The sequence below is a fragment of the Scyliorhinus canicula genome, chromosome 10 (assembly GCF_902713615.1).
Source record: "Scyliorhinus canicula chromosome 10, sScyCan1.1, whole genome shotgun sequence".
NCBI classification, from domain to species: Eukaryota; Metazoa; Chordata; class Chondrichthyes; order Carcharhiniformes; family Scyliorhinidae; genus Scyliorhinus; species Scyliorhinus canicula.
The window spans coordinates 9,594,198-9,612,764 of NC_052155.1; the positions used below are offsets into that span (position 1 = coordinate 9,594,198).

Here is an 18,567-nt window from a genome sequence, read left to right on the forward strand (position 1 = left end):
CCCCCCTGGTTATTGACCCCTCCTCTTAGGGGGAAAGTTCCTCACTATACACCCTATCTAGCTCCCTCATCATTTTGTACATCAGGTCGCCCCCTCAGTCTTCTCTGCTCTAAGGAAAACAACCCCCACCACACCAGCCTCTTTTCATAGCCCAGACAACATCCAGGTGAATCTCCTCTGTACCCTCTCCGGTGCAATCACATCCTTCCTTATAGTGCGGTGACCAGAACTGCACACAGTACTCCAGCTGTGACCTAACCAGCGTTTTATACAGCTCCATCATAACCTCCCTGCTCTTGAACTGTGCCTCAGCTGATGAAAGTAAGTATCCCATATGCTTTCATCTCATCCCATCCAAACATAGAATTCCTACAGTGCAAAAGGAGGCCATTCGGCCCATCAGGTCTGCACCGACCCTCTGAAAGAGAACTCTACCTCGGCCCACTGCCCCGCCCTATTCCCCACCTAACCTGCACATCTTTGGACTGTGGGAGGAAACCGGAGCACCCGGAGGAAACCCACGCAGACACGGGGAGAAAGTGCAAACTCCACACAGACAGTCACCCAGGCCGGGAATCGAACCCAGGTTCATAGAATTCAAAGATTCATAGAGTCAAAGAATTTACAGTGCAGAAGGAGGCCATTCAGCCCATCTGCACCGGACCCTGGAAAGAGCATCCCTACATAAGCCCTGCACCTCCACCCTGTTCCCTTTAGCCCCGTAACCCAACCTAACCTTTTTGGACTCTAAGGGCAATTTAGCATGGCCAATGCACCTAACCTGCACATCTTTGGACTGTGGGAGGAAACCGGAGCACCCGGAGGAAACCCACGCACACACACGGAGGGAACGTGCAGACTCCGCACAGGCAGTGACCCAAGCCGGGAATTGAACCTGGGACCCTGGAGCTGTGAAGCAACTGTGCTACCCGCTATGCTACCCAATAAACGTATCCCTTTACTCTTTAATGGGATGTGGGCGTTGCTGGCAAGACCACCATTAGTTGCCCACCCTTTATTTCCTGTGGCTAGCTGGGGCCATTCCAAAGGGGCAGTTAAGAGTCAACCACGTTGCTGTAAGTCTGGAGTCACACGTAGGCCAGATCTTTCAAGGGTATTAGTAAGGGGAGGCGTGGCGTAGTGGTATTGTCACTGGACTCATAATCCCGAGACCCAGAGTAACGCTGTGGGGACACAGGTTCAAATCCCGCCACTGCTGATCATTCATTTTCATTTTCAATGCAGATTCCGTGACAAAAATCTGGAATTAAAAGTCTAACGATGACCATTGTCGATTCTCGTATAAACCCATCTGGTTCACTCGTGTCCTTTAGGGAAGGAAATCTGCCGTCCTTACCTGGTCCAGCCTACAGCTGACCTACATCAATGGTTGACACTTAACTGCCCCCACAAGGGCAATTAGTGATGGACAATAAATGCTGGCCAGAGACACTCATGTTCCATGAACTAATTAAAAATAAAACAGAAGGGTTTTTAAACCAATTGAGAATGGTCACCATTACTGAGGCACTTTTTTTCTCAACCCATATTTTAAAAAAGAGACAAACAAAGATAGTGCATAGACAGACACTGACTGACACACTGAATGACCAATCAAGACACCGAACACAGCAGCCAATCACCAGACAGGACACGGCCACTATAAAGCCAGAGGGCACTCGTTTTCCCGCTCTCTTGGGATGCAGCCTCTGAGACAGCCAGAGCCCGTGAGCAGCAACACGAACATCCACCATGTGCCGGCAGGATAGTCCGGTCAGGTTAGCTTCGGGTCTCTTGATTCTTGATTTGCAAAGAAGTCAATCTAACTCAACCTTAAAAACGCAGTGACCCAGCCTTCGCTACTCTCTGGGGAAGCAAAGTCCGCAGACTAACGACCCTCTTGCGAGTAAATAAAATCTCCATCGTCAGAGGGGAAATGATACATTGCGTGGCGAGGGGTGGACAAAATCTCCCACAACCGTAAAGACCTCTCTCGGGTCACTCTGCAATTGTCTTTCGTTCTTTTATCGCCAACGCACTGCTGGTTTGAATTTCCGCAACTCCTTTCGCAACCCCAGGGCATCGCAAAGTGCGTCACAGCCAGTCAGTGACCTGTTTCTGAAGTATGGTCACTGGCGCAGTGCAGTAAACACCAAAACCAAATTTTACACAGCAAGCTCCCACAAACAGCAACGTGATAGCTGTCATAATATGCACCCATGCACATCGTGAGGTAAAAGCAGGCAGTGACAGGCGCCCAGGTGAGCCAATCAACATACAGAACAGAACACAACCAATCACCAGACAGAACACCAGAGGGGGGGCTTCCAATTATAAAACACAGAGGCATCAGCACTCTGCCTCTTTCCACTGGTGACAACTGTAGTGACAGTCAGGGTGTATATATCAGTCAGTACCTTCTACACGTGGATCAGAGCTAGCCTGGTCTAGATAGTTAGTTTACTTAAAGTAGTAGAGAGTCAACCCACAGGCAGATGTGTGCATTGTTACAGAAGTTCAATAAATCGTATTGAACCAACGCCTGCGTTTGATGTCTGCTTTACCATTCATCTGCATCCTGTTGCAGTCCGTGTTACCCCAGGGTGAATAACACGACAATAGCCACCAGGCAGCCCGTCGATTTGTAGACAGCCAAACCAACCATTGTGTTCTCCTTTTCAGTACACAGCGAAGGTGAAAGAAAATGTGAGAGATTTTGAAGCTCTGCGCATTAAGGTGACGGATAAGGATCTGGAGTTCAGCGATAACTGGTTGGCGCACTTTGATATTGTCGAAGGCAATGAAGACAACCAGTTCAGGTTTGAAGTGGACAACCGAACAAACGAAGGAATTCTGATTGTTCAGAAGGTAAAGTGGTAAAAACCTTAATGCGAGTGGGAAACGCACGTGGCAGCGCTAAAACCCTGGGCGCTTCAGCAAGCTGGGGCAGAAGGAATTGGATTAGACTCCGGGCGGGAATGGCCCTCCCCCAATCCCACCCCTCCTGTGGCGTGTTTTGTACTGAGGTGGGTGGCCCCCACCAGCGGGGGGGGGGGGGGGTTCTGGTCCGACCATTGTCAGCGCGGTTTCCCATTCTTCGCACCTTCGGGGTGGGGGGTCCGGGTTGCTATCAGCTGGACCACCGGCGGGAAACTCCCACCCTGAGCGTTTTAGAAGTGGTGAGTTCAAGGTGAGGGGCGGGATGTCCAGGGGGGATTTGAGGAGAAACCTCTTTTTGTGCCCAGAGGGTGGTGACGTTCTGGAACGCACTGCCTGGGAAGGTGGTAGAGGTGGGTTGCCTCACATCCTTTAACGTACCTGGATGAGCACTGGGCACGTCATAACGTTCGAGGCTATGGGCCAAGTGTTGGCAAATGGGGTTAGGCAGACGGATCGGGTGTTTTTCATGCGTCGGTGCAGAGTCGATGGGCTGAATGGCCTCTTCTGCACTGTATAATTCTGCGATTCTGTGATTGAGAAGCCAGGGATGGGAGGGGAGCCGAGAACGAGGTGTTGAAAATCACTGAAGACTGGTGGATGAGAAGAAAAACTAGTTGAAAGGCTAATGGAATGTTGAAAGGGTAGAAGCTATGTTACAATTATATTAAGCTCTCATTAAACCCTTTGGGTTCTGGGCACGCCTTGTTGCCACAGGAGTGAAGCAGACTGTCACCAGAGTGATGTTAAAGCTAAGAATTTTTTAAAAATATATAAATTTAGAGTACCCAATTCATTTTTTCCAATTAAGGGACAATTTAGCGTGGCCAATCCACCTACCCTGCACATCTTTGGGTTGTGGGGGTGAAACCCACGCAGACACAGGGAGAATGTGCAAACTCCACACGGACAGTTACCCAGAGCCGGGATCGAACCTGGGACCTCGGCGCCGTGAGGCTGCAGGGCTAACCCACTGAGCCACCCTGCTGCCCGTTAAAGCTCAGAATTACGAGTTTGCCAACACTCTGCTTCTGTTCCTTTGAACAGACGAGATGAAGAGTTGATCGAATGGCAGTGTTTAAGGTGATTAAAGGATTTGATAGGATTGACCAGGAGCACCATTTCGTCCTGTTGCAGCTGTCCACAGCAAGGGAGTTTAACCTTAAAATTACAACCAGGTCATCCAGGGGTGAAGTCAGGAGGACTTCTTCAGACAAAGGGTGGTAGAAACCTGGAGTCCCCTCCTGCCCAAAAAATAAACTGTCCAGGCACAGGGCTATTACAAATGCCAAAACTTAGATTGATAGCTTTTTGTTAAGAAGCGTTTTCGCTGGATAGGTGGAGTTAAGATGCAGATTAGCCATGGTCTAACTGAATGGTGGAACGGGCAAGATGAGTGGCCTCTTCCTATGTTTATAACTGAAACAGAGTCCAGTAATGCGTTGTCGATTAGGCGGCTTGACAGGGTAGATGCATAATAGTAATCGCTTATTGTCACAAGCAGGCTTCAATGAAGTTACTGTCAAAAGCCCCTAGTCGCCACATTCCGGCGCCTGTTCAGGGAGGCCGGTACGGGAATTGAACCCGTGCTGCTGGCCTTGTTCTGCATTACAAGCCAGCTGTTTTAGTCCACTGTGCTAAACCAGCCCCGAGAGGATGTTTCCTCTTGTGGGAGAGTCTAGGACCAGAGGGCATCATCTCAGAGTAAGAGGTCGCCCATTTAAGAGAGCGATGAGGAGGAATTACTCCTCTGAGGGTAGTGAGTGTGTGTATTTCTTTACCGTAGAGGCTGAGTCGTTAAGTATGTTCAAGGCTGAGATAGACAGAGTTTTAATCCACAAGGGTCACGGGGATAAGGCGGGAAAGTGGAGTTGAGGATTTTTTCATGAAGTTGAGGAACTTTCTTTCATGCCTTCAACCCCTTGCCCAGGAACTGGACTATGAACAAATGGACCTGGTGAATTTGATTGTGCGGATCTCTAACAAGGCGCCGTTCCACAGCTCCGTACCTCAGGACTACAATGCCAAGCTCATTCGAATAAAAGTCAGCGTATTGGACGAGGTAGAAGGTTTCCTGTTTAAGCCCTCAAAATGGCTGGTCTCGGTCCGTGAAAGCACGACCAGCAAAACGGTGCGTCAAGTGTTTGGAAGGTACCATGCGGTTAGTGCCGACACTGGGAAGCCGAGTAAGATGACCAAGTAAGATCATGATTCTGTTGCTCTTTTTTAAAAGTTTTGTTATTCACAAACGCGTCCGGCCAAGCAGCTCATCCTTGTTCCCCAACACTCCCAACAGGTACGCAAAGGATTCTGATGAAGCTAACTGGTTAGTTATAAACCCCGAAACTGGGGAGGTTACTTTTGTCGGTGTTCCTGACCGAGAGTCCAAATATGTGATTAATGGAACGTACACGGCAACAGTATTAGCCATTACCGATGAACGTAAGTAGATGAAGTAATATTAATTTGAACTCTAAGCACGAACAAAATACCATATTGCCTTCACACCGTACTGATGGTCATCTTTGCTTCACCTTCTTTTCATGGGACCTGGCTGTTGCTGGGCCAGCATGTGTTGTCCTTCCCTAATTACCCTTGAATTGAGTGTTTGCTAGGGGTATTTCAGAGAACAGTTAAGGGCTAACCAGCTTTCTTTTGTTTGTGGGTCGGAGGGCATTTTTAACAGTCAACCACATCGCTGTGGGTCTGGAGTCACGTGTAGGCCAGACCGGGTAAGGACGGCAGATTTCCTTCCCTAAAGGACATGAGTGAACCACATGGGCTTTTACGACAATCGACAATGGTTTCATGGTCACCGTTAGACTTTTAAATCCAGATTATTATTGAATTTAGATTTCTCCATCTGCCGTGGTGGGATTTGAACTCATGTCCTCAGAGCATTACCCTGGGTCTCTGGGTCACTGGGCCAGTGACATTATCACCACACGACCATCACCCCCCCCCCAAATAACGTCACCGTGAATGTCTACAAAATTGTCACCAATTTTAGATGTTCAAATGATGGATTAAAATTAGATTGCTGCCTTTCCTGAAGATCCTGAGCAACGTATTCACTCGGAGACTGGCCATGTCAACTTTCCTTTTTCCTGCTCGCTATTCATGGGAAGTGGGTGCCATTGACGAGGTCAGCACTTGTTACTCTAGAGAAGATGGTAGTTGTGGTGAATATGCCTGTGCACAGTTCTGTATATAGTTAGCAATGCAACCTCCAACCAGCTGGTGGCATCAGACATCCTTCACGTGACTTGAGATACCCACCCAGGTGATAGTAAGACACATGAGAGGATAGTCGCACTTAGAGTAGTTCTAGGAGAATTCACTGAATTTGTTTAGTAGCTAATGTCTGTGCAGCAATCTGTTAGTTATCTTTCCGCGTGTTTGTTAATAAATCATCTTTCTAGTTAACTAGATATTCTGTGTACATCATTCCAACGGCCATAAGCTGGTGGTAAGCTGCCGCCTTGAACCTCTGCAGTCCGCGTAGTGCAGGTTCGGCCACTGGATATTTTAAGCAATGCTGATGATGGAATGGAGGTGTGTTTAGACCCTCATGATAGTGTGCGATGTGGTGGAAAACCTGGACCAGGAAAATACCTGTTCCTCTGGCAAGTGTTTGCTTGTGGACGGGGAGTTAAGCTGGCTGTAATGCTCACTGCAGTTGAACGACCTGCCAAAATTCACCGTCAACGCTGTCCGATGAACAATGGTCACTTGAACAAATTGGTCGTATCTCCAGTGAGCGGAAAATCTTTCCGATGGAAATTTACCCAGGGCTTTTCCCATTGTACTGGTGTAAGTTCAGCAGGAACGCCACTTATATCATGCAGCACGGTAGCATTGTGGATAGCACAATTGCTTCACAGCTCCAGGGTCCCAGGTTCGATTCCGGCTTGGGTCACTGTCTGTGCGGAGTCTGCACATCCTCCCTGTGTGTGAGTGGCTTTCCTCCGGGTGCTCCGGTTTCCTCCCACAGTCCAAAGATGTGCAGGTTAGGTGGATTGGCCATGATAAATTGCCCTTAGTGTCCAAAATTGCCCTTGGTGTTTGGTGGGGTGACTGGGTTATGGGGATAGGGTGGAGGTGTTAACCTTGGGTAGGGTGCTCTTTCCGGGAGCCGGTGCAGACTCGATGGGCCGAATGGCTTCCTTCTGCACTGTACATTCTATGATTCTATGATATGGAGATGCCGGTGTTGGACTGGGGTGGGCCCAGCAAAAAGCCTTGCAACACCAGGTTAAAGTCCAACAGGGCAGGGCAGCATGGTGGCGCAGTGGTTAGCATTACTGCCTCATGGCGCCGAGGTCCCAGGTTCGATCCCGGCTTTGGGTCACTGTCTGTGTGGAGTTTGCACATTTTCCCCATGTTTGCGTGGGTTTCGACCCCACAACCCAAAGATCTGCAGGGTAGGTAAATTGGCCACGCTAAATTGTCCCTTAATTGGAACAAAATTAATTGGGTACTGTAAATTTATTTTTTAAAAAAGGTTAGAGTCCAACAGGTTTGTTTGGAATCACTAGCTTTCGGAGCACAGCACCTTCATCAGACTCACCTGAGGAAGGAGCTACGCTCCGAAAGCTAATCAGGTGAGTCTAGAAAAACTAGAACCAGAGGGCACAATCTCAGACTGAAGGGACAATCCTTTAAAACAGAGATGAGGAGGAATTTCTTCAGCCAGAGGGTGGTGAATCTGTGGAACTCTTTGCCGCAGAAGGCAGTGGAGGCCAAATCACTGAGTGTCTTTAAGACAGGGATAGATGGGTTCTTGATCAATAAGGGATCAGGGGTTATGGGGAGAAGGCAGGAGAATGGGGATGAGAAAAATATCATCCATGATTGAATGGCGGAGCAGACTCGATGGGCCCAATAGCCTAATTCTGCTCTATATCTTAGGGTCTTAGGGTCTTGTGGTCTTATCAAGGAGGCAGAACTGGAGAAAGCACAAGAAGGTTGTCAGCTGGTGTAGTTTAACATCTTCACGTGGGAATTGTTATGTAAGACTCTGGTTGGACTGAATCTGGATCTATTATGTACACTGTACCTCAGGAAAGATATACTGGGCGGTATTCTCCGCTCCCGATAAAAATCGGGATGGCCGTCGTGAAATCGGCCGAGGTTCACGACGGCCTCGGGGCCCGCTCCCCGCACCTAATTCACCCCCACCCGGGGGGCTAGGAGCGGGCCTCCGTCTTCTCCGACCTCAGCGCACCGGAAATGACGCGCAAAGCGGCTCATTTGTGAGGTCATCCACGCATGCGCGGGTGATTTCATCGCGCAGACGGCGAGAACCGCGCCGGCGCGATGGCCGTCTGTCTCCACCGCCGCCCGGCAAGATGTGGCGGCTCGATCTTGCCAGGTGGCGGAGGGGAAAGAGTGCGTCCATTTTGGACGCTGGCCCGACGATCGGTGGGCACGATCGCGGGCCTGTCCCCTCCCGAGCACAGTCGCGGTGCCCCCGTCCCAATCGGGCCCCTAGATGCCCCAAACGGGCATCTGGCGCCCGTTTCACGAATTCAGCAACCAGGTGTGGTTCCTGCCGTGGTGAAACGGGCGTGAAGGGCCGGCCGCTTGGCCCATCGGGCTCGGAGAATCGCCGTTCACCATGAAAACGGCGAGCGGCGATTTTTCCGAGTTGGGGGGGGGGGGTAGAATCGCTGGGGGCGCCAGGGGGGCATAAAAAATGTCGGGAGGCCCTCCCACGATTCTCCCACGCCACGTGGGGAGCGGAGAATTCCGCCCACTGGCTTCGGAGAGGGCGTCGTCTAAATTCACCCAAATTATGAAAGGGGTAAATTATGAGGGAATGTTTACACGGGCAAGGCTTCTAAATTTTTGAATATAGAGGAATAAGTGTGATCTAATTGAGCTTTTTAAGATGATTAAAATATTTGCTAGGATTGATGAAGAGAACTATTTTTCTCTGGTTGGGGGGGAGCCCAGAACAAGGGCAGAGGGCCTAAAATTAGAGTAAGGCCACTCGGGGGTGGTGTCAGGAACTTGTCACGGAACAGGCAGTGGAAATCTGGAACCCTCTTCCTTACTGAGGGGGGATGTCAATTGAAGATAAATTTCTGTGAGGCGGGGGTTTTGAGGGATATGGTTCAAAGGTGAGTGCATGAAGTTCAGAAACGGGTTAATCATGTTCTCGTTGAATTTTGGAACAGGCTCAAGGGGCAGGAAGGCCTCCTCCTGATTGTGTTAATTTAACATTTAAAGTAGGCCGTTTGCATTCCGGAGACTCGCGGGGTGGCTTGCAATATGCAAATGATTGCTGCAGTGAATTTCAGGAACATTGGGTGGAATTCTCCAAACCAGGAAGCCCGGAATGCGTTCCCCGATGGGAGGGAGAATCGGGCGTCGGTGGGGAAAATCGGGATCGGCACCGGGCCGCCGATTCGAACGGGATGCTCCAATCCCCCTGCTGGATCCACCATGCTCGCCGGCGGAGGGGATGTGAATAAATGCAAATGAGTTTCAAATGAGCTATTTGCGTCTCTCCAGCGCCCGATGCTCCAGCCTCCCGTGATTCTCTCACACCCCCCACGGCCAGGAATCACCTGGGCGCGGATCACTTGTGGTCTCAGCAATCGTGAACCTGACGTGGTGGACCACAGGGTGGGCCAAGCCCTCGTGCCCCACGGCGAAGTCCACCATGGCAGAGCCAGGCTGGCAGAGACCATCCGAGGCCCACCTCACCCACCGCCTGCCCAAGCCTCCTCCAGCAGACTGCCCCCCCCACCGCCTGCCCATGCCTCCTCCAGCAGACTGCCCCCCCCCACCGCCTGCCCATGCCTCCTCCAGCAGACTGCCCCCCCACCGCCTGCCCATGCCTCCTCCAGCAGACTGCCCCCCCACCGCCTGCCCATGCCTCCTCCAGCAGACTGCCCCCCCCCCCCACCGCCTGTCCATGCCTCCTCCAGCAGACTGCCCCCCCCCCCACCGCCTGCCCATGCCTCCTCCAGCAGACCCTCTTCCCCCCCCCCCCGACCCCTCCACAGGGTCACCTGTAATTTCCCCCCACATTCCCGGGATGGTAATAGGGGACCCCTCCATCCCCAGAGACCCCTGTAATAAGGGACCCTCCACAGGAACCCCTGTAATAGATTTAGATTTATTGTCACGTGTACCGATGTACAGTGAAAAAGTATCGTTCTGCGTACAGTCCCGGCAGATCCTTCCATACATGAAAAACATAGGATATACGATAAATACACAGTGTAAATACATAGACATGGACATCGGCTGAAGCATACAGGAGTGTAGTACTACTCAGTAGCGAAGATTCATGGAGATATCAGTTCAGTCCATAAGAGGGTCATTCAGGAGTCTGGTAACAGGGGAAGAAACTGTTTTAGAATCTATTGGTGCGTGTTCTCAAACTTTTGTATCTCCTGCCCAATGGAAGAGGGAATAACCCGGGTGGGAGGGGTCTTGATTATGCTGCCCGCTTTCCCAAGTCAATGGGAGATGTAGAACAGAGTCAATGGATGGGAGGCGGGTTCACGTGATGAACTGGGCTGTGTTCACAACTCTGTAGTTTCTTGCGGTCCTGGGCCGAGCAGTTGCCATACCAGACTGTGATGCAGCCAGATAGGATGCTTTCTATGGTGCATCTGTAAAAGTTGGTAAGAATCAACCTGGACATGCTGAATTTCCGTAATTTCCTGAGAAAGTATAGGCCCTGTTGTGCTTTCTTGGTCACAACGTTGACAGAGGTGGACCAGGACAGATTTTTGGAGATGCGCGCCCCTAGGAATTTGAAACTGTCAACTATCTCCACCTGATGCAGACAGAGGCGTGGATGACACTTCGCTTCCTGAAGTCGATGACCAGCTCTTTAGTTTTGCTGGCATTGAGGGAGAGATTGTTGTCGTTGCACCACTCCTATATCTCTCTTCTACACTCTGACTCATCTTTGTTTGAGATCTGACCCACTAAGGTTGTGTCATCAGCAAACTTGTAGATGGAGTTGGAGCCGAATTTGACCCTTCGTAAAGGGGCCAGTGACCAGGGGGCATAGATTTGAGGTAAGGGGCAGTTGGTTTAGAGGGGATTTCAGATGGTGGTGGGAATCTGGAACTCGCTGCCTGAAAGAGTGGTAGAGGCAGGAACCCTCACAACATTTAAGGAGCATTTCGCTGAGCCCTTGAAATACCAGAGCATACAAGGCTAGGGACAAAGTGCTGGAAAATGGAATTGGAATAGATAGGTGTTGGATGGTCAGTACAGACACGATGGGCTGAAGGGCCTCTTTTCTGTGATGTAAAACTCTGACTAGTTACTCTATATATCCTGTTTTTTCATTTTGGCGGGCGTTCCATGATCAATATTCAGTTGTCGAACTGTATCAGTTACTCTATTGTAAATCTGAATGTTGCTTGCTCCCTTTTACAGGTAATCAAGTCTCAACTTCGACCGGAACCATTGTTCTTAGTGTGCAGGATGCCAATGATAATTCCCCAAATTGAGAATTCACACCCATGCCTATGCAGCAACTCAAAATCCTTGAACCTCACTGCTTTTGATCCAGACGGGCATCCATACGGAGCCCCTTTCAGTTTTAAAGTGAACTCCAACAAGAAGTGGAAATTAGGACGTACTGATGGTAAGACCTGGGCTGGTGACCTTAGTTTGCGGTGATTGACCTTTTCGACAATAACCTTCTTTGGGCACCTACACATTTTTTTTGCTCATTGAACTCTTTTCAATGCTGATCATAATCTGGTGCATGTCTGTTAAATAAAATAACCTACGCGTTTTAACTTTGGGATAGTTTGGGTTTTCTTTGTCTGTGTTCATGTTGGGGGGGGGGAACAATGGGGGGGTGGTGGTGTTGGGGAGGGATGCTGACGTGGGTGTTGATGATGTGGCGCAGTTGGTTAAGAGGAGATGGTGGCGGACATTTTGGGGAGGGCCCGAGGGTGAGCGAGGCTAGAGAGGAGCGCCAGCTGATCGGCGAGGGGGTTGGCGTGGAGACCTCGACCTGGTTGATTACATTCCTGGTTGGAATGTGTGGGGATTAAATGGCCCAGTCAAAGGTTGAGCATTTTCACACATTTAAGGAGCAAAGAACAATGAAAAGTACAGCACAGGGACAGGCTCTTTCGATCCTCCAAGCCTGTGCCACTAAAGATGTGAAGGCGCTGCTGACATTCGAACTGAGGATCTCCTGTTTACTGGACAGGATGCATTGAGCCCACATGACAGTATCCAGGATGAGTCAGTTCTGTTCGGGGGGTGGAGGATGGGTGCGGGCAAGGTGAGGTGGGTGGCGAACCATGCGCATATGTTTTGGGCGTATCCGAGGTTGAGGGAGTTTCGGGAGGGATTTTCGCATGTAATGTCAAAGATTTTGGGGGTAGAGGTAGCTCCGAGTCCGGAGGTGGCGATATTCGGAATGTCGGAGGATCCAGAGAGATAGATGGGGAGAGAGGGCCAACGCCTTGGCCTTTGCCTCCCTGACAGCCCGGAGACGGATTTGTTCGGTCGGCGGGACTCCGAGTCGCCAAAGGCAGGTGTGTGAAGTGGGCGATTTGCCGGAGTTCCTGCATTGGGAATAAAATTAAGTTCCCTGTTTATGGGGCGGAGGAGGGGTTAACCTTGAGATGGAAGCTGTTTCTTGCCGATTTGGAGGAGTATTGGGCTGTCAGCGGGGAGGTGGAGGGGAGGGGTGTACTGTTTATTTGGGGGGGGGAGGGGGTGATAAGTTGGGAAAGGGAGGAGCGTGGCAGAGGGATGGATGGGGGAAGTTGCGGGGGGGGGGGGGGGGGGGGGGTTGGTGTTTGTTACCTGTTGCTCAGGTTGACTTTTGTATTTTTGTGATTTTTTTATATATATATATATATATACATATATTTAAAATGCCTCGATCAAATATTTGTTTTTTAAAAAAGTGAGAGAATTCTTCCTCTGTGTCAATATTTACCCTTCAACCAACATCAGGAAAAAAACCGATCAGCTCGTTATTATCCCATCGCTGCTTGTGGGGGCTTGTTGAGTGCAAATGGACTGCTCCGTTTACCCGCATTGACACAGAAACCACACTTCGAAAATATTTCAATGAACGTCAGGCGGTTGTGAAAGATACTTAAGAAACAAAATTCTTTCTTTGCCGAGCAATTAAACTAAATCAAACTTTCCCAAGTCCCGCAGTGTGAACCATCTCAGATTTGCGTAAGTTAGTTTTAGCAATGAGAAATATAGTCGAGTGGCAGGAAATGGTCTATTTCTTTGGCGTAAGTTGATTTGGAGGCCGTTAAATTCCAACCTTGGGTGTAACTTTAGGAACTATGAATGACTTGATGAGTTAATTGCAAATGATTTGCTCAGGTTGTTACCTCTGTCACAAATTGACGTCCATGTAGATTAGGACTAAAGTTCATTTTTAAGCCTTTCTGGTCTTTAAGCAAGGTTTTATATCACCCCCAACTCCCCATCCACTCCAGCTGCCCACTGGCGTTGAATTTGCAGATGACTGTAACGAGGAAAGCAACTCTTATTCACTGACACTTTCAATCTTTTTTTTGAAGCAACCAGCATGGAGCTGATTCCTTTGATAGATTTGTGGCCCGGAACCTTTACCGTGCCAATATCTGTCAAAGACTATGACGGCAATGGACATCTGGAAAACCTTAACGTTCGAGTCACCGATTGCCACGATACCACCATGTGCTCGGCAGAGAAATTATTTCAGTCAAATAACGCTTTCCTCGGTGGCGGTGCTATCGGCCTCATGATTCTGGCGTTACTGCTGCTACTACGTAAGTTTGAAATGACTGACTGACGTTGATCTCCAAACGATAGCCCAACAACAAAGCTCAAGACAGCCAAGGGTCCCGTCCATTGTTATCTCACAGAATCCCTACAGTGTAGAAGGGATTAGAGTCTGCGGCGACCCTTTCGGAAGAGCCCCCCCCTACCTGGTCCCACCAAGCCCTATCCTCCAAAACCTAAACCTGCGCATCCCGGACACGAAGGGGCGATTTAGCATGGCCAATCCCACCTAACCCTGCAACATCTTTGGACTGTGGGAGAAGCCCACGCAGACACGGGGAGAACGTGCAGACTCCACACAGCTGCCCAAGGCTGGAATTGAACCTGGCGCTGTGAGGCAGCAATGCTAACCACTCTCCCAGCTGTGATAGCTAATTGATACCGAGCAAAATTAGATTAAATTGTTCCCCACTGAACAGGAGTTTCAGAACTGTTTGCAGGAATAACGTAGCTCAGAACGAGGCCATGCGATCCATCATGTCTGTGCAGTTCTTTCCAATTAGTCATACCCCAGCCACCCAGCGTTCTGTCCTCTGAGCCCTGAAATATTTATTTTCCCCATTTCAAGTATTTACCCGGTCACCTTTTGAAACTTACTGTTGAATCTTTTTCTGCCACCCATCCATACCAACTCAATATGTGAAGCAGATCCACATCTCCCCTCTTTTTTCTTACACCCCACCCAAGTACCTTCCATCTGTGTCATCGCTCCTCCATTGTTCACCCCTTGTTTTTGTTCCACGAAGCTACCCAACCAATTATAGCTAATTTCCAGTAATGGCTTCTTTTCACGCTCCTGTGCCCGGTAACCTCCGAAATCGTCCAAAAATTGATCCTCGTTCCTGCTCCTCTTTCCCATCTGCGCCAGCCCTTTGGCGATGTTGTGAGATGCCTTTCGAGGGTGGCAGCATGACATCACTAGAAGGGGGAGGGTACCGTGCGATCCAGTTTCAGTTTCACTTTGGCCTGTGAGCAGAGCACATCACACACCACTCTGCTGCTGCCATCTTCATTCTCATCTGCCTTGTCTCAGTAAGCGAGCGCACCAATGTTTCCTTATGAGTGATTGGCATCTTTGTATCATTCAAAAAATGACATCGTCCATTCCACATGGTGACCACAGAGCTCTGCCATTTCAACGCAAACCCCTCCACTGCCCCCTTTTTATCAGTCCCCTTATCCAACATCTGGTCCCAATTAAGTCGCAAATTGCATGGGTTAAACTTTGGAAGACCGAAACCATCAATCCCAGCCTCAAACTCCTCTCGTACAGATTCTACCCCCTCCCGATCTCCGATTAGATCAGATTGTTCACAACCTCGATGCCCCTATTGGACCCTGTGCTTGAGACTCCGTAACAACAACTTGCGTTTAGATAGCCCCTTTAATGTAGTAAAATGTCCCAGGATCATGTACAGACAAATAATGATCGCAAAATCCATGGAGGACTGGTGGCTAACCGATGACTCGAAGACGGATGTTACAGAGATGTAAGGAGGCAGTCTTGGTGATTGAGCTACATTGGACTTCTGAAACAGCAGATTTCAGATCCCGCCCTGGTATCCTCAATCCCTGTCTACAAGATCTCTGCAACTCTCTAATTCTGGGCTCTTGCGCATTCCTCCGTCTCAACTCCCCCATTGTCAATGTCTCAGGCCCTAAGCTCTGAATTCCCACCATAAGCCTTGCCACCACCCCCCCCCCCCCCCCCCTCCTCCTCCTCCTTAAAACCTATTTCTTTAACCTTTCTTCCCTCAGGCTAAATTGCCCATAGAGTCCAGAGGTTTGGGTGGGGTTACTGGGTTATGGGGATAGGGTGGAGGCTTGGGCTTAAGTGGGGTTCTCTTTCCAAGGGCCAGTGTACACTCAATGGGCCGAATGGCCTCCTCCTGCACTGTCTGCCCGATTGCAGAATTGCATCTAACAGTGGACATTTTACTTTGGCTTTGCAAGCACGGGCTGGCTGAGTTCGGCCTGTACTCTGCCTATAGAAAACCGCAGGAAGCTGCTGTTTGATTCGATCTGCCAGCTGTTATTTTAACTTGTTTATTGTCTTCTCAGCATGTTGTTTTTGCTTCATGATGTAAATTCTTACTTTCCAGTTGTTCCGTTGCTGCTGCTGCTTTGCCATTGTGGGGGCGGAATTGGCGGCAAAGGCGGCTTTTTAGCGATACCTGTTGAACCGAAGGGATCCCTAGGAAATGGCAACTTTGAAGGTGGAGGGCGGGTTGACACGGTTTGTATCTCCATCACTTCAGCTGTGATCTTTCACTGTGGGTTTTGGTCAGTCACGTCTTACAAAGCCTCCTCCGGTACTGGGTGAGCAGATGGTTTCCATCAATTAAACATTGCGAATGGTGGCACAGAATGCCCCCCCCCCCCCCCCCCCCCCAAACGTTGGAAACACTTGGGCAATGTCTCCATTTGAAAATTCTCATCCTGTCCTCCGATCCCCCACCCACCCCACCGATCCATATCTGCCACCTCCTCCTGCCCCATGACCCTCCCAAAGTATCTGCACTCTAATTATGGTCTGTTTTGATCGGTGGCCATGACATTGGCTGCCTGGGAGCCGACTCTGGAATTTCCAGAGGCTAGGCCGCAATTGAGGATAATAAATCATGGAATTTACAGTGCAGAAGGAGCCATTCGGCCCATCGAGTCTGCACCGGGCCCTTGGAAAGAGCACCCTACTTAAGCCCACACCTTCACCCTATCTCCTGTAACCCAGTAACCCCACCTAACTTTTTGGACACTTAAGTGGTGATTGGAGCATGGCCAATCCAACCTAACCTGCACATCTTTGGACTGTGGAGGAAACCGGAGCACCCGGAGGGAAACCTACGCACACACGGGAGGACGTGCAGACTCCGCACAGACAGTGACCCAGCCGGGAATCGAACCTGGGACCCTGGAGCTGTGAGGCAACAATACTGACCACATTGTTGTTACCGTGCCGCCCATTGTATTTGCAGCCATGCACTACCGGGGTTTCCCTTAATTGGGGACCCTCCAAAGTAGCTGTTTGAGGTGCCTTTGCGTTCCTTGCTGCCACGTGCGATCTGTCGTAGTCAGCCTAGAGCCCCTCCCCCCCCCCCCTTCTCCCTTTGTTCCCCTTTGGAGCTGTTTCCTAACCCCCTCCCTCACCCCCCCCCCCCAACCCCCTTATCCCTATTGTTGCCCCGCCTCATTTCCCCCCTGTGGTGTTCATCCCCCATGTCGCCAGGCGCTCTCTCCCTGGCAGGAGATGCCCCTCCTCCCCCCTCACTCGTACCTCCTGGCACTCGCATTCCCGCAGTGACCACCATCCCCCCCCCGGCCTGGGTCAGGTAGCGGGTCGGCCTCTCCTTCGCCCGCTACCTGTCTTCGCCCTCTTCCTCCTCATCACCCCCTTCTGCGGCCTGCTGTTGCCGCCCCTGCTATCTCAGCCATGGCTCCCACATTCAGACCGAAGGCGATGCAGTCTGTTTGCCGGGGTGTCCGCTGGATCTCTGCCTCTGCTGCTGTCTTCCCAGCCCATGTTTTCGGACAGGTTTGTCCTTGTCCGTAGGTGCGGTGAAGGAGTGTTCCCTGCCCTGGAAGCTGACCCATAGTTTGGCTGGGGACAGCATTCCGAACATCACCCGAAATGGCTACCTTCGCTCTACTAAATTCCGCCTGGTGCTTGGCCAAGTCTGCCTCAATGTGCTGGTAGATCCCGATCGGTTCCCCTTCCCATTTTGCCGGACTGTGTCTGCCTGGCCCAGTTCAGGAATCTTCACCGGTCTCTGTATCGGTGCAGCTTGACAATTATGGCCCTCGGCTGATCCCCGGCTCTGGGCTTTGGCCGGAGTGACCTCTGGGCCCTGCCTATTTCCAACAGCTTGAGGAAGCTGTCTCTCCCCCACCATCTGAGCGACATATTCCATGGAGTTCCTGCCCTCGGTTCCCTCTGGTAGGCCCGCTCTCCATAGGTTCTGGCATCTCAACCGATTCTCCTAGTCCTTGATTTTCCCTTTCAGGGTCCCCTGTGCTGCCACCAACCTGGTCACCTCCAATTCCATTGCCACGATGCGGTCACTCTGGTCCATTGAGGCCTTTTCCAACTCCTTTATGCTAGACCCCTAGTCTCCAGACTTTTGTTGTCTTTCGCATCTTTTCGGACCGTGGAGCTGCTGCTGGGCATGGCTAGTTCTGCTGTCGTTGGAAGAGGGTGAGGGGATGTTTATCCCCGATTCTGGAAGGTTTTTTTGTTTGTTAAAAGTGCCTAAATCCAAAAGAGTTGATTGAGCGGCCGGAGCTAAGATTGGACACCCAATCGGGAGATCCAGAAGGTGGAGAAGGCGCTGGCTGAGCAGGAGGAACATCAAACTGCGATGGAGTTGGAGGTGGGGATGCTGAGAGACCAGCAGAAGCTCCTGGAGAAGGTGGAGGACTTAGAGAATAGGTCCCGCCGGCAGAACTTGAGAATCGTTGGGCTCCCGGAGGGGTCCAAAGGAGCGGACGCTGAGACATCATCGCAGACATGTTTGAGAAGCTGCTGGGAGATGGAGCATTCTCTCGACCCTTGGAGGTGGACAGAGCTCACCGAGCACTCGCGAGGAAGCCGCAAATGGGAGACGCCCCCGAGGGCAATGGTGGTGAGATTCCACAGGTACTTGGATAAGGAGCGCATTCTACAGCGGGCCAAGCAGACACGGAGCTGTAAGTGGGACAACAGTATCCTGCGGGTCTACCAATACCTGAGTGTGGAGGTGGCCAGGAGAAGAGCAGGCTTCAACCAGATCAGGTCGATTCTTTTTAAGAAAAAGGTGAAGTTCAGACTGTTGTATCCGGCCCGTCTCTGGGTCACGTAGAGTA

General features: G+C 50.6%; 1 protein-coding gene across 1 annotated transcript in view; it reads left to right on the forward strand.

Annotated features, from left to right (window-relative positions):
* The window catches only part of LOC119972904 (desmoglein-2-like), a 73,405-nt gene extending 57,354 nt beyond the window's left edge, over positions 1-16,051 (forward strand). Inside the window, 7 exon segments of the mRNA XM_038810450.1 lie at positions 2,683-2,868; positions 4,868-5,136; positions 5,234-5,379; positions 11,350-11,419; positions 11,421-11,560; positions 13,485-13,715; positions 15,831-16,051. Coding sequence (XP_038666378.1) covers positions 2,683-2,868; positions 4,868-5,136; positions 5,234-5,379; positions 11,350-11,419; positions 11,421-11,560; positions 13,485-13,715; positions 15,831-16,051 — 1,263 coding nt within the window.
* Positions 16,052-18,567: the final 2,516 nt, after the last annotated feature.